Raw genomic sequence first — 21029 nt, 5'->3', positions numbered from 1 at the left:
CTGCAGCTAAAAACAAAAACCGGCAATCCTCATTGAAATCCACAGGGCACCCGAGGCCAAAACTGCACTATGCACCCAGCTGCCCCGGTGCCGCTGTGGGTGCACTTTGTGTGCTAATCCGGATCACCCTTTGCCCTGAGCCTAACACCACGAGCTTTGCTCCCACAAACTTGTGGCCTGCTCATGAGCAGCCACCAACCAGAGGCTCCCTATCCCTCATTGGATAACATTGGGCCTCAGCACTCTGCACCCGGCTGCCCTAGTGTGGCTGAGGGTGTCGGAGAGTGCATACTTGACCCTGGGGGAAACCTGATTCTAACCCCAGAATACCAACTCCCACAAATAAGTACTGGCGTGCAAACCGTTAACTTAATTTCCTTCCATAGGATTTCATTGACTGCTTTTCCTTAAATTCTTGTGTGGAGTTGGTTTGTATTAAACATTGAAAAACTGTAAATGTACTAAAGCTGAATTACTTACCTTTTGTCTAAGAAATGTCTTAGTATGATATCTAGGCATATCACACTGATTAGCAAAATTAACTTAAAAAGTAATCTAAAAGTAACGCACAAAGTAATCTGTGAAGTAACTGAAAAGTAATTTCGAAATATTGGCTTACCTGTACTTCAGCCAATGGCATTTGAACCTGCATTCAACTGTAAAGCATTGCATAAGATTTTGCAAAGAATTATTTCACCTACCTGCACCAGGCTGGGCTTGGTTCTAGAAATAAAATATTTTTTATACAAACAAACTAGTCTGAGTTCAGTCTTTGACTGTGTGACATAATTTGCTGCCTGAGTGTGTTCAACAAATGTTACCCTCTGATAAAGCCTTACTGCTCGCCCACACTACCACAAATAGAGAGTAAGGTGCTATCTACTTTTACCTTTGGGGTTTCACTGGACTCTTTGCACACTATACCTCATTTTGATATAGTATATACAGAGCCTACAATGGCAGAATAGTGCACAGCATGTGAATTCAGAAATTCTTCAAACTGCAAAACTACACCGACAGGTAAACTATACGTTTTTCCAGCTGAACTGAACACCCCACCAGAGGGTTTTCTCCTTTCAGAGAACGGCTGTATCTAAACTTCACAAACACCAGCATTTCTAAATCCATGCTGGCTCTACTGCTTTAAAACCTTTTTGACTCCCCTTCCATCCTTCCCAAATACTACCAGCATTTGTTTCTTAGACATTGTAAGTGCAGTGCTGCCATTAAGTGTATATGGTGCTGGGATTTTGTCATTTCGAACTCCACAGCACCATAATGGCTACACTGAAAACTGAGAAGTTTGGTATTAAACGTTTCAGCACATTAAACCCACACTGATGCCAGTGTGGGATTTAATGTAAAATGCACACAGAGGGCATCTTAGAGATGCCCCCTGAAAACGAACCCACCACTAGTGTTTGGGCTGAGTGGCTGCTTTCAGCAGCCACCAACAGCCATGTTTCTGGACCCCTGGGTCGAGAGCCTGCTGCTCTCTGAGCCTGAAACAATGCACATCCTGGGACGAGGTGCCAAGCCTCCTCCCCCAGGATGTGCAGGGTTCACAAAGGGGAAGCTTCAAAGACTTGCTACCTTTGTGAGCTTCCCATGCCACGTGCTGCTTTCAGCAACTGGTCTCCACTGGGTCTTGGGTGCCCAAACAGATGGTGCCTAACCAACCCCTAACTTCCCAACTTACCTCTCGAAGTGGTGGTCGCACCCAGAAGACCTTCGTCTACAAGCCTGCAGTGCCTTTGCAAACCCGAGGTTCCCCATTGAAGCCAACAGGGCGCCCAACATCGAAACTGCACCCAGCCGCCCTACTGCCGCTGAGGGTGCTCCTTTGGTGCTACTTTGTGTACCCATTTACCCTGAGTTAAAGTCCAGGAGCTTTGCTCCCACAACCAAGTGGCTTGCTTGCCAGCAGCCACCAACCTGAGGCCCCCCCTATCCCCCATGGGATAACATTGGGCCTTAGCACTCTGCACCCGGCCGCCCTAGTGCCGCTGCGGGTATAACTAGAGTGCATACTTGACCCTGGGGGACCTCTAAGTCTACCCCCCGAACCTCAACTCCCACTACCAAATACTTACCTCAAAACCCATAACACTATTTTCCTCCATAGGATAACATTGACTGTTTTTCTGGGAAAAGTTATTAAGTGTGGAGTTTGAAAACCTTAAATTCTTTAAAATTACACTAACTAACAAAAACGATTTTACTTACCTGCTTGAAGGAAATGTCCCAGACTAGTATCCAGGTATACTACTCTGAGTAAGAAAAGTAATCTCAAAAGTAACATACCTGTAATTTGACTGGAAAGCCCATCCAAGTCTATGTACTGTATTGCATTTCTCTGAAACCATACTGTAAGTCAAAACAAAATGCATATACAATTTCAATTCAAACTGTTTACAAACTGCATTACTGCTGTAAAGTATTTATTGCTTACCTGTGCCAGGCTTGCTTGGTTCGAACGTGTATTTTTGTATATTTAGACACCAAAAGCAATTCGTTCAGGTAAGTAAGTGCTTTTAAAAAAATAGTTTTGTATATAAAACATTGACGCTTAGTGCAATTTTCAGAAGCTACAATGTTATCCTATGGAAGGAAGAAAAAGTACGACATTCAGGTACGATACAGCGACTTACGGGACCAATCTCCAGGAGTTAAGGTGAGTGGTGGGCAAGGTCCAAGGCAACACCAGCAAGACACCACCAGCAACACTAGGATGGCCAGGTGCAGAGGTGCAAAATAGCGTTCGAGGCCCAGTGTAAGTCTGTAGAGATCGATCTTCGCCTAGAAAGGCTGTAGGCTCGGACTTGGAGGTCAGTCGGGCTGAACCAGCAGTGGGGCTCAGGCCTCACGATGCTCAAGGACGTAGGGACACATTTTGTCCTCTTCTCCACAGGCCAGGGGCAAGGAGTGCAGAGGTATCTTTAGGTGTCTGGTTTTCCTTACCAGGATCTGTCGTGAAGTATGGGTCTGCAAACAGAGGCTGCAGGTGACATCAGGAAGTCCACGAGAGGCAAAACTACAGCAAACTGTCTCTGGAGGGCTGGAAGACAACACTGACACCCTTGGTCCACTTCAACTCGGGCTTGAAGCGACTGGTGCAGTAGTGTCCTTAGGCATCGGGTCCTTGCTGTCCTGGAGACCTCTCAGGTCTCTCTGGTTGCCTCCAGGATGCAGGGAAGTAGCTCCCCCGGAGTTCTTGGTTCCCGGGAGGACTCCCAGGCTTTGGAAACACAGCAGCTTCAGCTCAAGTCGTCTTTTGGCACAATTGTCAAAATCAGCAGGCAGGCTGGGTTGGTGCCATGTCAGTTGCTGGTTGGCAGGATCTGATTTTCTGGTGCCAGGGGCTCCATAAATACTGAATTTAGAGCAGTGCAGGGTAGTAGGCAATGGGCCATACATCACCACTTCCTGTGTGAAGTGGGCATAACCCTGTCGCAGAATTCCTTAGTTTGCCATCACAAAGATGGCCAACTCTGAAAAGTTGTGTCAACTTCAGTTAGCTCACCTTAGGGATAGTACTAGCCTGGGGGTGGGCACGCTTACCTGACTGGCTAATCTTCCCGCCTGTCAAGGTGCCAAAGGGCTCTGAACAAAGAGGGGAGACTTCCTCTCCTGTGAGGGTAACCAGATACGCATTTCAAAGGCGGTGGCTTCTTTGAAGCTTCCCTGCCTTGGAGTGCTATCAGCCGGTCATCCTGAGGGAGGGGGCGTGAACACCCTCTTCCCATGCAGGCTTTGTTTCTGACCTTTTGAGAGCAAAGGCCCTCACCCTGGGAGGTCAGAAACTTGTCTCGGTGGCGCGCTGGCAGAGACCAGTTAGCCGACGCACCAAAGGCTGGTAGGTTTTCTGGGGCACCTCTAAGGTGTCCTCTGTGTGCGCACATATTCACAAATCCACCTCTGAAATTACGGTGGGTTTGTGAATATGAGATGTTTGATATCAATTTTCAGTGAAACCATGTTGCTGGGGAACTCGTTTTCACCAGTGTCCAGCACATGTTTTAAAATGGCTTATCTGTTCACTTTTACTAGCAGTAATGGAACTGACCAGCACAGATACATATCTGCTCATGCAAATATGACTTCACATGTAATATAAAGCACCCTGACTTAGGGCTGTAAGGCCGGCTGTAAGGCCTGCTGTAGGGGTGACTTAAAAATATCACATGCAGTGTTAGGGGACATGGCACACAGGGATCTGTGTACTGTTGTGTTTTTACTTTAGTCTGCACCAAAACATGCAGCCTGCAATGGCAGTCTTGCATGAGTCTGGTGAGGGATCCCTTAGGATGGCACAATTTGTGCTGCACCCTTTGGGGTCCCTCTTTAGAACATCAGGCCCTAGGTACCAGGGGTACCATTTACTAGGGGTTTATAGATGGGGATAAAGGTATTGGCAATCGGGGGAACAATTGTACAGTTTTTAGAACCGAGATCTACCATTGGGAACCTAATTAGCAGGAACCAAGTGCACTTCCAGTTGATATCTCTTCCTTTACCAGGCAAAAAGTGAGGGTGGCCATGTAAAATAAACTGCACTTTCCTACATACCCTCCTCAAAACAGACCACGGAAACCCCCTACATCAATATCTCTCCCACCTCCTTCCAAGTTCATTCCAGTTCCACCCAGTCTCTACCCAACAGACCTGCGATAACCACAAAACCCCAGGTACACGCATGCGTCTGACCTGCAGAGTTATCTTTCACAAAGGTCAAGAAAGGGGTCCATAGTTTGTCAAAACATGATCTGGGGTCTCTCACAGTCGCCGTCAGGCTCTCCAAAGCATAAATATCCCAGATCCTTGCCCACCACAAATGCATAGTTGTCATTTCTGGGCCCTTACAACGAAAGTTACCAGGCATGCGGCCACCAAACAACGGGTTATCAACTTACTGGAAGAGATGTTGAGTGGGTATAGACCCTCCTCAGCCAGGGCCCCTAAAAGTGCCTGACGAGGGATCTCCAAATGTCAGTAACCACTGGGCATTCCCACTACATATGTAAATATGTGCCAGAGTCACACAACCCTACCAATAGTTGTCGCTCATTTCCATCATGTGTGACAGGCAGGCCTGGGTAAGATACCATCGTAGGAGCAATTTGTAGGCACTCCTTGTATTGAATAAACATGGAGGGCCTAGCTGCCCTCTGTCAGAACGCCCTGTAATCCCCCTCATCAATCTCAATATACAAATTGGTTGCCCATTGTATGATATAGGCTCTCTTGGTCACATCTAAACGGCCTTCCAACACTCTGTAAAAACGTGAGATCGCTTTCTTCTTGTTTCCACCATTTAGGATATCTTCGAACAAATGTCTATCGCCGTGCCGTCCTGAACGGTGGCAGCCTGGCAAGCCCAGTGAAGCAACTGTTTAACTTGATATAAATCAGTATGATGTAATGAGAAATCAGTCACACGTTGATCTCTAGTCTTAGGTTGCCCATCAAAATACAAGTCTGTAAGAGTGAGGTCATTCTCACCATCCAACATACAGAACCTCTTATCCCACATGCCTGCGGGAAAATCTGTGTTGCGAAGAACTGGAGTATGTAGGAAAGGGTAAAGCTTGAACTGGCGCATACCCATCGTGTGTGAATGAGGGTGGACAGAATGGAGGACAGTAACATGCCAACCGAGGAAAAGCTACGAAGCAGCAACCACGGCAAATGTTTAAGGGGTAGTCGGTACACCAGCTGTTCCAGTCGGACCCAGGACTTAACAGGAGCAGAAATCCGGTCCAATGCCAGGGCAAGTTGGCAGCTATAATATATCGAGCAATATGCAGATCACAAAAACCCACTTTCAACATAGAACGATACAAGACTGCTTTAACCACTCTAGGAGGCTTGTCGTTCCACACAAAGGACCATATCTTTCACTGGATCAGTGCAACAACCAATTTTGATATCTGAAGTGTAAGTACCCAAACCACGTAAAGAAGACGTGTGAGAAAGTTCATCGTAATGCAATTGACTCGACTCATCCAAGAGATCTCAAGCCGGACCCATCTATTGAGGTCCTTGAAGAGAACATCCAAAAGCGACTAAATATTGAAAAGAAAAACATCGGAAGAAAAACTCGGAATGGACACCCTTAAGTAGTGGGAATCAGTCGATGCCCAAGAGAAGCCTCTGTACTCAACTAAATTTTGCAAGGATGACAACGGAGGACCAACCCCCATACCGATCGATTTTGTTGTGGTTAATTTGGAATCCAGAAACCTCTCTAAACTCGTTAAGCACAGCTTTGAGTGCAACCAGGGAGCCGTGGTGACGGTCAAAAACAAAGCAGGTCACCCACAAACATAGTAAACTTCAGGTGTGTGCCACCTACTTGAAGACCCTGATTGTCAGGGTTCACTTGAATCTTCTGAATAAGGTTCAACACTAGGAGCAAAAAAACAGTAGATCGGGGACACCCCTGATGGGTGCCCCCTTGTCCTCAGACATATTTTAAGTCCAAATACAGATAAGGGGTTTCTCACTTTGAGAAGGAAAATCCTCCTTGAGTGGGCCTCCACTGAAATTGTAGCTGCCGCCATGGAATGGAAAACCAGATACTTCATGAAACTGAGAGCCATACTTTTCCTACGTTCCCCAATCCCCCCGCACCCCATGCCCGAACATCTGGAGGAATTTTTTTTCAAAGTTTCCAAACTTTCTTCTAGTGCCCAAAGAACCACAGGCTTACACTTCTAAGTCCCCCAGGACCTTGGGGAGGGTAGAGGCGAACAGCAAGGTCCAGATGCCATTGGTCAGCTGAGTATTTCCAGGGGTGACATTTTTAACAGTTACAATCAAGTTTTCCTTCCTGTTAAAAGGGTAACGGTGACATGGCTGTGCAGCAAAGTTAAAAGCACGGTTGTCAGGCTGTACAAAGTAGGCCGGAAGCAATGTTTTCACTGTCACTGTAGTGGGTGATGGCACAATAAGTGATGCAGTCCATAAATGGTATTTAACTTTCCATGCCGTGGGTATATTTCTGCACCTTATACTATGGCCTTATAGGAGAATTAAATGTGCCAAACCGGACTTAATCCAGTTTTGACATGTTTTCGGGCCAGGGCACATACACTGGTGTCCAAATAACCACACAAGTACACTTCTAAGGCCACCAGGACCTCAGGGTGACGGGCAAAAGCCCACAGCAAAGTCCGGTCATTTTCCAGGTGCCATTGGTCATCTGAGTGTTTCCAGGAAAAGGACTTTTGCAACTTGTTTTGTCCCTGTACACACAGAAGTTTAGTCCACTTCGTCTTGGGTACAAGAGGGAGCAGGTTCAGTCCATCAGGGCTTCCTCACAGGTCACAAGCAGCAGGTCCAGTCCTCTTGGTCTTCCGCAGGTCCAGAAAGTTCTGAGGAATGCTGAGTGAGGGTCCAGCTTTGCAGGGTTCAATGACCTGTTAGCACCCTCCTCTGTGGTCACTCAAAACCAGTTCAGGGGGTAGCTTTCCTCCCACTGAATTTGTTGTCAGCCTGATGATGACAAACGTTTGAGCTGTCCATGTGTCAACTGACATTTGCTTGTAATAGAGCAGGCCCCTTTGAAGGTATTTAAGTTCTTGGGCCCGCACCAGCCAGGGGATGAAAACACCGCCCCACACCAAGGCCATTGTCTCTATTCCGAGTACTTTTCACACCTCTTTCGCACTTAATTCCTGCAAAGAACATACTCTGCAGTTGCTGGCGTGCCAATGCAAATTAGCCTTTAGCAGCTTCAGGTAGGGTAAAGGTAGCTTACTAAAAGTTACATTTCCCTTATATTTAATTACAATCGTGGTTTACCATTAGATTCTATTATTATTAGATATAAACATAAGTCTTTAAACGGAGTCTCTAACTGGTACAGGTCAACAGTTATAGATTGAAATGTATAATCTATACTTTTACTATTCCTATATGCCAGCAACAGCCTGACCAATGACAGTGTTGTTTTGGGCCTAATCACTGAGAGAATGCCATTACAAATGTTACTCATGTTCCTCTCTTAAATATTATGTTGCCTACCTTGTGGACAACTAAGCACACTTTAGGGGTGACTTATTTAATGTTTAAAACACGTTTTTCTACCTGTTTAAAAGGGTAATGGTGATAGAGCTGTGCAGCAGAGTTCGAGCTGCTGCTGTCAGGTCACAAATAGTAGGCCTAAAGCCATGTTTTCACTGCCAGTTTAGTGGATGGCCCAATAGGTGCTGGCGTCCATAACTGAATAATTACTGTCCATGCCACTGGTAGTATTACTGCCTCATTATACTATGGCGTATAGGAAAAGTAAGTGTGCCAATCAGGATTTAACCCACTTTGGGGGTCAGGGCACATACACTGGTGCCCAAACAACCACACAAGTACACTTCTAAGGCCACCAGGACCTCAAGGTGATGGGCAGAGGCCCACAGCAAAGTACAGTCAAGGTCCAGATGCCATTGGTCAGCCAAATTTAACACGTTTTCTGCAAGTAATAGCTAATAAAATGGTGATTAACATTTCCTTATAATCTTTTAATTCCTGTATTTCCAATTTATGTATTTTTGTTGTGATTTTACTGAACATGCATTTTTTTTTTTAACAAGCAGAATATTGCTCCTTTATTTAGGTTTTTTACTCTGGCCTGTTTCTCACTTAACAAGTAAATCTTTTGCAGTCCCATTCTTGGACTCTTAAACATAATACGTTGTTTAAAACCGTTTATGCCATTGGTGTGAATTTTTTTTCATTACTATTTACAGCCGTCTGATGACACATGAATTGGCCTTATGATGTCCTACTTCCCCTTAAAGCTTGGGTAGATGCATATGTAATTATTCAAATGCATTTGCCGGAGAAATGTTCTGTACGTATAGGGTAGATGTGGTTTCTGTTACTTACTTTGCAGCTAAAATACTAATTAAAACATGTTTACTAGTTGACCATGGTGAAACATCACAATTTATGATGAAGTTAAATGTAATGTGGATTAGATTAGTAAACCTGTCTTAAAGAAACTGTTTTGATTGTGTCCCGAGCATGTCGGAGTGACTTTAATAGAGTATAAGTTAGCATGGTTTTCATCCATCAGTATTAATGGAGCCGCACACTGCAACACACAGTACCTTCGAATCGTTTAACCTTGTGCAGCCAGGAATCGAATCATAAAAAAAAATGTAGGCAAGTACTGGTTTACACATGTAAACCAGTACTTGTACATCAATATTTTATGTTTAGATTTATCCCATATAACGTTGCACAGAACAATACATCAATTAAAAAACTATAAAACAATTACTATATACAAACCATTCAGATAAAAGGATTTATAATGTAGACATCCTGTAACACATTTACTTTTTTTTTTTAAATGTTTTTATTATTTCCAAACAAATCAAACCCATACAATCATCAGCAAATTATATAGGCACGCTGGTAATGACATAGAGAAATCAACATGGTCACGAGAGGGTAGCCAATATACAATAAGTTGGATTCAGTCCGTTAATTTAGAATATACTAAGACACGAATAGAAAACTGAACCAAAAATACCACAATAAAGACAGTTTCTCTATCCATATCCCTGCTGCCATCGGTCAAACTACCCTCCCTCCCTCATTTCCCCACCCTCCTCTCTGGCGTAACACATAAATTGATAATCACTCCAACAATTCCAAGTAGCACGAATGGATCAGTATTGGTGTATTACTTCAGGTATGTGCATGATTCCTCTATCACACGGGGCAACCAAGTCACCCGTGGCAAGGTCATCTTCCGAGTCCTTACCCGGAGTTTGCAATAATACTACTAAGCGTTCCCAAGCTCTTGCCATCTCCAGTGCCTTTTCGATATTAGTCCGCTTCGCTAATTGTAATTGCACTACGCCTTCGCACTCTGCCCATTTTACGAGTTCTGCCTGCCAGCTCCGTATATTTGGCCCCATCTACGTCTTCCAGTGAACGGTGATATCTCTCTTCGCAAGAAGTAAGCCCAAGTCCAAGACTTTACGTGTGATCTTGTTCTTAGAGGTATGGGGAAACCAATGCAGCAAGCAAAGACCTGCTGTGGGCTCTATTTCTCAATCTGTAACTTCCCGCAATAACCTCTTCCCAGTAACTTCCCAACTTGGGACATCTCCACATCATATGGCAAAAATCCGCTCCCACCGTAGCACAGCGCGGGCACATTGGCGTATGTATGTCAAAATATTTATTCATTTTTCGCGGAGTAAGGAAGGCCCTTTGCAATATATAGAAGTGGACCAGTTGAAATCGAGCATTCCTAGTGCTTTTCCATGCCTGCTCAACCAGTCCCGCCCATACTTTCTCAGGGATTTCTTAATCTAAATCCTCTTCCCACTTTTGCCGTAGCATCAGTAACGGGGGCAGTGCCTCCTGCGTCATCTGCCGATATAGGCACGTGACTGCCTTAAAAGTTCCCGCCGCCATAACCACATACTGACAGACCATAGAAATCCGAGGTTCACTCAGCCCCTCCTTCCAATGCACCTGAATGGGCGCGATGAGCGCCGAGTGAGTCAAAAAATCTACACGAGGCAGGTCATACCGGTCCTGCAAGCACCAAATGGTAATAGAGTGCCGTCTTCATATAGGTCCCCCAGTGTAGTCAAGCCCTTTTCCGCCCAGTTATCCAACGCATCCCAGCTAACCATATGCGGTAGTGCAGTGCACATGGCCAATGGAATCTCTGGGGCAAACGGGTTCGCCATCTGCGCCCTTTTCTGACTCCTATTCCAACATAGCCTAAGCGTTCGCATCTCCTGAGTAAGCGACTTAACTCGCACTGACAACTGCAAAATGGTTCTTGGAAGCATCTGCCTTGGCGCCGGTTCCCTCTCAGGTCCTCCCTGCCCCCGAAAATCCCATGCCACGGCCTGGGTGAGCCACTGCAATTGGGCCACCAGATAATAGGATTCAAAGTCAGACTGCCAGTCCACCCTCTGATTTTGGTCTCATTAATATTTTAAGCACCACCCTCCGTCTGCCCGCAGCCCAGAGAAATCCTGTAACCAGTGTCTTAAGCGGAGTGAAAAGGGACGCTGGTATCCAAATAGGGAGGGTCCTAAAATAATATAAGTCTGGGAGGGTAATCATCTTAAGCAGGGCCACTTGGCCAGTTAACGAGACAGGAAGTGTTCCCCAAAACTCTAGATTACCCTTAAGCCCCCTAATGGCTCTGCCTACGTTACCCTCTAGTAAGTCTGTTTGGGAGTGGTATATGCGGGTCCCCAGGTACGTCATGTAATGATATTCCCACCGCACCCCGTGCGTGGTTACTGGACCCGCAATCCGCGGCTCTGCGGGGAACAGGCAAGTCTTCGCCCAGTTCACTCTGAGGCCAGCGCCAAGATCTTCTAATAAACGCTTAGCTCCCAGGAGGGTGCCTTCATCATCAGCTAAAAACATGAGCAAATCATCAGCACAAAGCGCTATGTACTGCAGTTGTGCCTGCACACATAGCCCAGAGTAGTGGCGTCCCGTTCTGGCCTGGGTCGATCCTGTAACACATTTACCTAATCTGTTTTTCAAAACAATAATAATGGAGTCGCAGATTGTGTATCTTTCTGTTTACATTGTTGCATTAATAAACCCAAGCAAGTCAATAAAACATTTTAATTTGTGTACTGAACTAGTACAGAAATTACAATTACTAAAATTGAAAGCTGATGAAAACCTACACCAAGCTTTGTGTACTCGGTCTACAGTCAGCTCTTTCTGAAGTTTAAGCTTTGTCAAGGTTTTTTTAATCTGGTAAAAACGGCCGTAAAACATTGTGGATTAATTTGGTAGTTCTACAGTGCCCTAAATGCACGAGATAAAAATGAATGAATATTGTTTTGATTTGATGATGAAGTATGCTGACTAGGAGAAATATACATTGACAATACTGAAAGCAGCACTTACCTGTGTTGGCGTTAGTTTTGATTTTAATTATGAAGAATGCTGACTTAGGACAAATATACTTTAACAACAGTGAAAGCAACACTTAAACTGCGTTGGCGTTTTATGATATGCACCTACTAGCTTTATCAAGTTTAGCTACTACAGTACCTGCAAGTGTCGTATTACCCTCCACTGTAACATTAACTAATTTCTACAGATCCACACTGGAGAGCGGCGTGTGGTATACCTGTACACTTATTAAGTATTTTAAAATTATTCCAAGAACAAGACCTCTTGTTTATATTTGTTTGGTACTTATTTTCATACAGTCCTTCTCTGAAGTTTTTTATTTTTATTTCAGGAATCTGAAAGTGATGGTGAGGAAAACCTCGATGATTTAGAAAAACACCTGCGAGAAAAGGCCTTGAGGTCTATGAGAAAGGCTCAAGTGTCACCACAGCCTTAGCTGCCATAAACTGAAAAATTTGATATAATGTATATTTTATTTGGTTTCTATTCCTCAAATTTCAGTTTCAGTTGCTAAAATGTGTTTGAGCTTTAGATTATAACGTATGTTGTAATGGGTAGGTTGAGGTGAACAATATTAAAAACAGATAATAAAATGGGCATGGATTTCCATCAGTGTCCACAGTGTACTAGCGATATCCTTTCACTCACCATAGTTGTAACTTCCATAAAAATAGGGTACTTCAAAAACCAAGGATTTACATGGAATATAAACATGCTAAGGAGCATGCAAAAACATTATTTATGAAGTCTGATAACGAGTTGGACACACATCGGAATATGTTAAAAAAATGTAAAATGATTCTATTGAACTCTGGTTCTTACACATGTTTGAAATTGAAACCACTGGTTAAACTTTCAAGTCAACAAACTATTTGAATAAAAAAAATGTGTGTAATGTTGACTGTGTTAAAGTGAATCAGGTTTGTACTTTCTGTTGTGTATTATAAAATGAAAGTTTTGAGTTTACCAGGACACTGTGGGTTTTCTTGATGTAACAAGTTGATTTGAAGCACTGGAATTTAATTTGTATTTTATTATTGAAAATATTTTTTAATGGAGAGTTTGCTCATTCCCAAAGGGACTTCTAACATTACATTAATCTGTTCAGTACAACTGCTTTGTTACCTCCTCCATGTTGTTTATGATTGCGGTTCTTCCAGACTATCTATTTGTCAGAGCTATGGGCTTTAAAGGGTAAATAGATGGACCTGGACAGTGAATATTGTTGCATTTTTTAACAGGAGCTGTATAAAGCTTGTGAATTAAACAAAGTAAATTTCATAATTTAAGAAAGCTTGGAATGTTTGGTCGTGAGTTTTTAATGCAGTTTGTAATGTGGCTCGGTTTATTTCATTGAGTGCCTGCAGTAAGCCAGAGGTTTGCTACTGATCGTGAGCAAGGTAAGCTCAACTAGTGTCTGTTTAGGATACTATTGCAGTAAAATCCAAATATTTGCAGTATTTGCCAGTGTCAGGTTGGTTTCCTGGAAAGAAATAAAATGAACTAGTCAGTGGCCAGTGGTGCCCATTTGATTAGGTTTCAATTATTTGGTTTGTTTCTCAAATCTAGAATGGTATTTGGTTATGACAAAATGTTCTCTGTTATTAAATATTCATAATCAATGAATTTCAAAATTGCAGAATGTGCCTATTGGTTTGAGCCATAAATGCTAAATGGATCGGTAACTCAATTTTATATATGAATGTAATCCTTGTAAGTAGTTATTTAACCATCCAATTTTCAGTTATGCTGTAAATTGTAAATCTTTTATGGTCCTCATTAAAAAAAAAAAAAGAAACAGAGGTGACATCTCAATCTAATTGGGGTAGGACTGACAGTTAAGGTAGGCAGGCTGCCCTTTTGTTTCGCGATGCCTTGCCATATCTAATCTTTGAGTTTTTTATTCTTCTGTCGAGAAACCTACTTGAATATTTGGATATTGTTTTTTCAGGTTGTAGTTAAAATGTAAGTATCCGAAGTGTTTTATTTCTCCATCTTCAAATATTTCAAAGATTAACATGTTTGAACCATTCCCTGGTGAACCAGTCCCTCTCATTAAGGTGGGTGCCTCCAGTGTCTTTCAATAGCAGTAAGTGGCAACCATTCTAATCTGCCATAGAAAATGACATTAAACAATGCTTATTTAAGTTGCACATTCTCCTCATTGAAAATACCCAGAACATCTAGAGGCTTCAGATTTCTACTGCATGTTGCATGTATACATGTGTTCGTATATATGTATATGTGTGTGTGTGTGTGTGTGTGTGTGTGTGTGTGTGTGTGTGTATATATTTTTTTATTTTTTTTTTATTTTTTTTCATTGAAAAAAACTAAGATTTCAGGGACATTATAGTTAGGTTCAGATTTGCCTTGTACAAAACCAGTGAAATTCAGCTGTTATAGTTACCTGAGCTAACTATACCTTGCGCCCCGCAATGCACTGCTGATGACCTCACATATTACATCACTGATGAAGTGCTCAGTGACATCACTGATGACATTGTTTATAACATTCCTGTCACCTTTGGTTTTTTTTTTCACTGAATTTCGAAAGTTTTTCAAAATCTATTTCCTAACTAAAACGTCCATGTAACCTTTGTTTTTTAAGTGAATTTCTATGGGTTTTTTTAACTGGTAGTCGCGTTTGCAGTGTGGTGGAGAAAGGGGCCAGGGCTTTAAGAGACTAACTGGAGCTAACAGGAGGGCTTCTTGGCTCCAAGGCCAATCAGCTTCTAAAAGACTTCATCCCTCAACTAGTATTGCGCCAGGAGATGGGTTTGCAGAGTGGTGGAGAAAGGGGGCATGGCCTCAAGTCCTCACACCAATCGCGCTCTGCGGAACTTAGCGGGGGTAACGGGGGGTAGTTAGCCCCCCAAGGACCCTCTGGAGCCAAGGGGACTTAATCCCCCAACCAGCTGTGTGCCAGGAGGTGCGTTTGCACATTGGTGGAGAAAGGGAGCGTGGCCTCAGACAACTGATCATCAATCCCACTGTGTGGGTCTTACAGGAGGTAACAGGAAGGGTAGTTTGCCCCCAAGAACCCTCAGGAGCCAAGGGGGCCTCCTCTCCCCACCACCATTAGTGAGCAAGGAGCAATGTTTGCAGAGTGGTAGAGAAAGGGGGCACGGCCTCCGAAGACCTCTCAGCAATCCCACTGTGTGGGACTTACTGGAGGTAACAGGAGGGTTTGTGGGCCCCCAAGGACCCTCTAAACCTCAGGGGACTTAATCCTTCAACCAGCAGCAGTGCACCAGTATTTGACATTTGCAGAGTGGTGAAGAAGGGGGGTGGGGCCTCCGACGATTTGCTGGTCTTTTTTTATTTTTATTTATTTTTTCAAGGGGGGGCGCATGACCCTCCTTCCGTGGGCCAATTTTGGCCCTGGGGCCTCCATCCCCCGGGTCCAGGCTTATTTTGACTAGGGGGAGGATTTAATGACTTTAGGGAGACCCGGCCTTTATTTTTTTTATTGTATTAGAGGGAGGGCGCTGGTTTTGGCCCTGTGGACATTTTTTTTTCATATAATAAACAGTGGGGGGGGGGGACATGCACCCCCCCCCCTGCCGATTTAGGACCCCGAAGACCCCACCCCTGGGGCCCAGCCTCTAGTGTGGGTTCCCTGGTTCACCAGGGGACCCACATTTGAGTGTTGGGGACCGCGGGGCAGCCTCACGCCCCCCGCGGTCCCTGCCGCCCATCCCGCCTCCTGCGGAAGCCAGCATTGCTTAGACACAGAGGCTGTTGCCAACATGCAGCTCCCTGTCTGTCAAAGCAATTGTGCTCATTTCAGCAAGCAACAGCATTTTCAATGCTCTCGCTTGCTGAAAGCGAGCTCAGTTGTGTGGCCAACTGCCGAGCATGGCGGATGCACGGTGAGCGAGTTCCGCGCTCAGACCTGCAAAATCCTGTCGTAATCTTGACGATTCGGCCTGGAATCCCCTGCTGAGAGCCCTGTTGTGTGACCAGGGGGCACTCTGCTGCGAATTCTGCGCCGGGGTCCGTCTGATCTGCCTAACCGGCGCTGAGACCCGGGAGCTGCGTGGAGGCCGCATGAGCCATGGCCTGCCTTGGAGGTGCGGCGGAGATGACGCTTGGACCATCAAGAGCGTTGAGGCCGGGGGCCGGACAATGTAGCGCGGCCCATCCCTGCCCACCCTCCTGCGGCTGCACGTGGATGTCTGTGGCATGGACCCTGTGGTGAGTGGACCCGCGACCGGCTGCTGCACAAGGCCTCTGCTGTGCACTGCCCTGCTGGCCTGCCCGGCCGCCTCTCTCCTGCCATGGAGCTGGCGGAGCCCCGTGGGGGTCCAACCAGCACACCGGGTGAGTGCTGCCTCCTACCCTGTGGAGCGGTGACAACGGCAGTGGAGGAGATGGACTGCGCCAGTGTGGAAGAGTTACTGTGGGCCCCGCCGAGCTCGTGGGGGCTGCGACGCCATTTGCCGGAGCTGTTGAGACCTGCCCTTCCTGCGATCACTCTCCCTCCGGGGGGACGGCTGTGGGAGGGGTCGATTCTATCAACGGTGTTAGCCGAGCCTGCGTCCTGACGGGTGCGGCTGAAGACCAACCCTGCGGCCTTCCCCCCCACCCCCCCCCCCCCCCCCCCCAGTACGTAAATAGGTGTTAATACATTGGCCCTCTTTGATGTCTTGTGTGGCGTGCGCTTCTTGAAGGTGTGTTTACCTTCAAGGAGTGCTCGCGTCTCGCCTCTGTTGCGGCTAGAACTCCGAACTGGAGAATGGGTTGTCAGCAGTTGGTCTTCTTCCGCAACAGACGTGCTCCAGTGACTTCCTTCCCTATCTGAAGAATAAATCTACTTCAAGCAAGGATAAACAATCTCTGGACTTTATTTACAATTGTCTACGTTTGCTTTGAATGGTATCTTTACATTTTGGCAACGATTTTACAAAAGGAAGACTTCACAAGATTTGCACGCCCTACCTCTACAAACAAAGCGTGGATTGTTGACGGCAGCCTTTCGAGTTAATTGGTGAGCTTTCCCATGATCTGTTACCATCTCTGAGGAGCCAATGGCGGAATTTTGAGTGTTCTGCCTTTCCTGGCTCACACCCTCATCTGACGCCTCACGTTCCTAACGTGGTATCCTAGCAACGTCCACAACAAAGAACAACGTTGCACATCATCGCGCACGAACCGGCGGCCATCTTGAGGAATAAACAAGTTTGTTTCCATGACTACGGAGTCTCCGATCGGACGAGTTGCGATCGGAAAAGAGTATTTCACACAGGCTTGCACATTGTGCATATTCTTCAGCGATATACACGCTAAATATGCAAATTTGAGATTTAAAGCCTGCATTTGGAGTTTGAGAGAAAAGTCTCTTTAAACACAAAGGAAAGAAATTTTGCGGAAAAATATATAAGGTATTTTTAATGTTATCTATACAATACAGGAGAGAGAAGAAATAAAAAGTTTTAAGGAAAAAATACATATTTATATTTACATAATTTACATTTTGTCAATAACACTTGTTTAAACAGTAACTTTATTGAAAGCATTCAAATATACCTTTGGATTAATACAATACAATATAATGGCAACAAATCAACAAATTGTGCTTCTTGAACAGTTTCTTCCTGTCTCTGGCAAACCCAAAGAAATATGGAAAACCTGGTTTCGTAGTTTTGAGAGTTATTTGGTTGCTATTGATGCTGATGATTATTCCGCAAAGAGAAAGTTGGCAACATTGTATAGTCACTTAGGAAAAGCGGGACGGGAAATATTTGATAATCTTCCTCCCGGTATTCCCCCGCCTGGAAATGGAGATGGATGGAATGTTTTCACTGATGCAGTTCAAAGACTGAATAAATAATTTCTAGAACAACCAAATGTTATGCTTGAACGGTATAATTTCATGAAAAGAAAACAAGAGCCAAATGAAACAGTGGAAGAGTTTATTTCGCGTCTCAGAAATTTAGCAGCGGAATGCAATTTTGGCGCTTATCTTGACATAGTCATCAGGGATCAATTAGTATACAAGTGTTTTCATAAAAAAATACAAGAAAGAATCCTAAGCTGTCGTGATCCAACATTATCAGAAGTAATAGATATGGCTAAAAGCATTGAGCGATCTATCGTTTCATCACAATGCATTTTACAAGAAACATCTTTCTCACCAAATTCACAGAACGAATCACAAGTCAATGCTATTACTGCTAAAAACAGATTTGTGAAACCTTTTATAAAACCTTTTCAAAGGAGAATAACTTCTTCATGCTATAGATGTGGTTCAAGAACACATCTTGGGAACAGTCCTATTTGCCAGGCTCTTGGAAAGAAATGTTCAAATTGTCAAACGATTGGACATTTTTACACAGTTTGTAGGAGCAAGAGATTTGTTCAAGTCAGTGCTGTCTCTTCAACAGAATACTCAGACATAAATATTGCCTCTGTTGATTCGTCTCTGTAAAACTTGGATATTAATACTGTTGATGTTTCGTCGCAATCTTTAAAGAAAAAGATAATACTTTCAATTGATACTGATGGAGAGTCATCGATGAATAGTCGTGAAAAAGAACCTACGTGTGAATTTATGATTAATAACTTTTCTTTCAGCATGATGGCAGACTCTGGTGCACCTGTAACCATCATTTCTGAAGTTTTATTTAATTTTCATTGGCCATCTCATTCTATGAAATGACATCCTTTAGATGTTGTTCCAAAGGGTTATGTTGGTAAAGACATCGACATGTTGGGTTATTTTATGGGTGATGTGACATGTTTGGGAAGGTGCATTTGTACAAAAATCTATGTTGCATTCGAAGGAAGATGTATTGTAGGTTGGCAAGATCTTGCAAAAATGGGCCTTAAGCTTGTTCCAGGTTCTGATTCTCCAGTGCAAGTTAATGATGTGTCCTTTCCTTAATTTCAGAAAACTTATATGATCTAGTTAGTGGGATTATTTCAGAGTTTCCAGAAGTTTTCAGAGAATCAGTTGGCAAAATCAAGAACTACGAGCATTTAATCAAGCTTAAACCAGGTGCGATCCCTGTTATGCACAAATTAAGAACAATACCCTTAAATGTTAAAGATGATCTTACAAATTTGTTAGATAAAATGGTGTCTGAAGGCATAATTGAAACAACCAATTCCTCACAATGGGTCAGTCCAATAGTCATCGTTAAAAAGATGGATTCTAGCATTCGTTTGTGTGCTGACCTTCGCTCATTAAATTGAAACATAATCATTGCCTCACATCCTCTTCCAAAAATTCAAGATTTACTCACTGGTATCTCTGGTTCAAATGTTTTCACTTTGCTTGATTTACAGAGTGCATATCACCAAATTCCTTTCATCATCATCTGAGCTTACAACATTTATCACTCCTTTCGGAGCATATAAATATTTAAGACTCCCTTTTGGCTTGGCTTCTGCAGCCAGCGTGTTTCGGAAATTTATGGATGACAGACTTAGAGATATTCCATCTGTACAAGCCTACCAGGATGACGTTCTTATTTTTTCAAAGAACAAGATTGATCATATTCACACTTTGAAGGCAGTTTTATCCCGTTTTAAAGATGTTGGTGTAACTTTAGGAAAAAACAAATGTAGATTTTTTGCAAAGGAAGTAGATTATTTGGGACACTCAGTTTCAGAAAATGGAATAAAACCAAAATTTTCACTTACTCAGGCAATATCAAATGTACCAATTCCATCTGATAAAGATTCGTTGAAATCTTTTTTAGGATTGACCGAGTATTATTCAAGGTTTATCCAGGGTTACTCCCAGATTGTACAGCCTTTGCGTGCACTTCTCAAGAAAAATGAGAAAAGTAATTGGTCAAGTGAGGTTGAATATGCGTTTAACCTAGTTAAAAAAAGTCATAATTGAGGCTCCTGCCTTGTCATCATTTACTCCAGGATTAAAATGTACAATCTCTGTTGACGCCAGTCAACAGGGATTGGGTGCAGTTCTTTGTCAATGGGTAGGTTCAAAAGAGCACACAATCTGGTTTGCTTCCAGATCTCTAAGTAGTGCTGAAAGTAATTATAGCACTATTGAGAGAGAAGCTTTAGCCTGCTCATGGGCACTTGAAAAATTTTAAATGTATATTTTTGGTTCACACTTCATTCTCCTTAGTGATCATAAACCCTTGTTGCACCTCCTCAATGGCAATGGCAATGGCACTGGTAAAGCCTCAGCCAGGTTAGTCAGAATTTTGTCAAGATTACATGAATACAACTTCACCATACAGCACATTTCTGGAGGACATAATTTGAGAGCGGATTGTCTTTCTAGACTATCTTTAAAAGAAAACTCATCTGATTCTAGTTTTGATGATGTAGAATGTGTTGTTGCTTCAATTGAGGACTTAGTTCTTTCTCCTTTCAGTATTTCACGATCGGATTGGGTCAAAGCTTATTGTGATGATTCCACACTTTCTGCTGTTAAGAACATGATTATATCAGGTTGGCCCAAAGAACGTTCCCTTCCTGCCCCTTAAAATCATTTGCTCAAGTATCAAATGATTTATCCATTGTCAATGATGTGATTTTTCGTGGAGATCAATGTGTCCCTCCATGCATTTTTAGAAACAAACTTTTTCATGCAGCTCATGAAGGACATTTAGGGATAGGTGCCACCTCAAAAAACTTAAAGAACACTTCTGGTGGCCAGGTCTAGATGGAGATATAACTAATTGGATCAACAATTGTAATATGTGCCTGGTTTCAGATAAACATTGGAAGACTTCTCATCTTCCTTTACACTGTGTTCCTTTGCCGGAGGAGCCTTGGTCCAAAATTGCAATTGATTTTGGTGGTCCTTTTGTTGTTTTACCTCAGCATAGACAGTATATTATTACACTCATTGACTATCATTCAAAATGGGTTGATTTTGATGAAACTCCAAATTCTCATGCTGTCATCAAATTTCTTAACAGAGTTTTTCTAGCTGAGGGTTGACCAAGAGAAATTGTTACGTATAATGGGTCACATTTCTGTTCTTCCTTAACATAGGAGTATTTTAACACACATGACATTAAACATCTAAGGGTTGCATTGTACTCTCCTTCCTCGAACGGTCTCATTGAAAGAATGAATAGATTCATCAAGTAGGGCATTCAGTCTGCAATTGCCACAAATGTTGA

At 43.5% G+C, this 21029-nt stretch overlaps 1 protein-coding gene across 10 annotated transcripts in view; it reads left to right on the top strand.

Moving 5' to 3' along the window:
* Window positions 1-13212, top strand: part of SRRM1 (serine and arginine repetitive matrix 1) — a 639067-nt gene extending 625855 nt beyond the window's left edge. For all 10 annotated transcript variants that reach the window (XM_085647827.1, XM_085647825.1, XM_085647826.1 and 7 more), the window contains one exon: window positions 12251-13212. In XM_085647827.1, coding sequence (XP_085503953.1) covers window positions 12251-12355 — 105 coding nt within the window. In that variant the 3' untranslated portion in view covers window positions 12356-13212. The remainder of the gene's footprint in view (window positions 1-12250) is intronic.
* The last annotated feature ends 7817 nt before the right edge of the window (window positions 13213-21029 follow it).

Source organism: Triturus cristatus, chromosome 3_2 (genome assembly GCF_964204655.1).
Source record: "Triturus cristatus chromosome 3_2, aTriCri1.1, whole genome shotgun sequence".
Lineage (NCBI taxonomy): Eukaryota > Metazoa > Chordata > Amphibia > Caudata > Salamandridae > Triturus > Triturus cristatus.
This window is presented reverse-complemented; position numbering and strand designations above follow the sequence as displayed.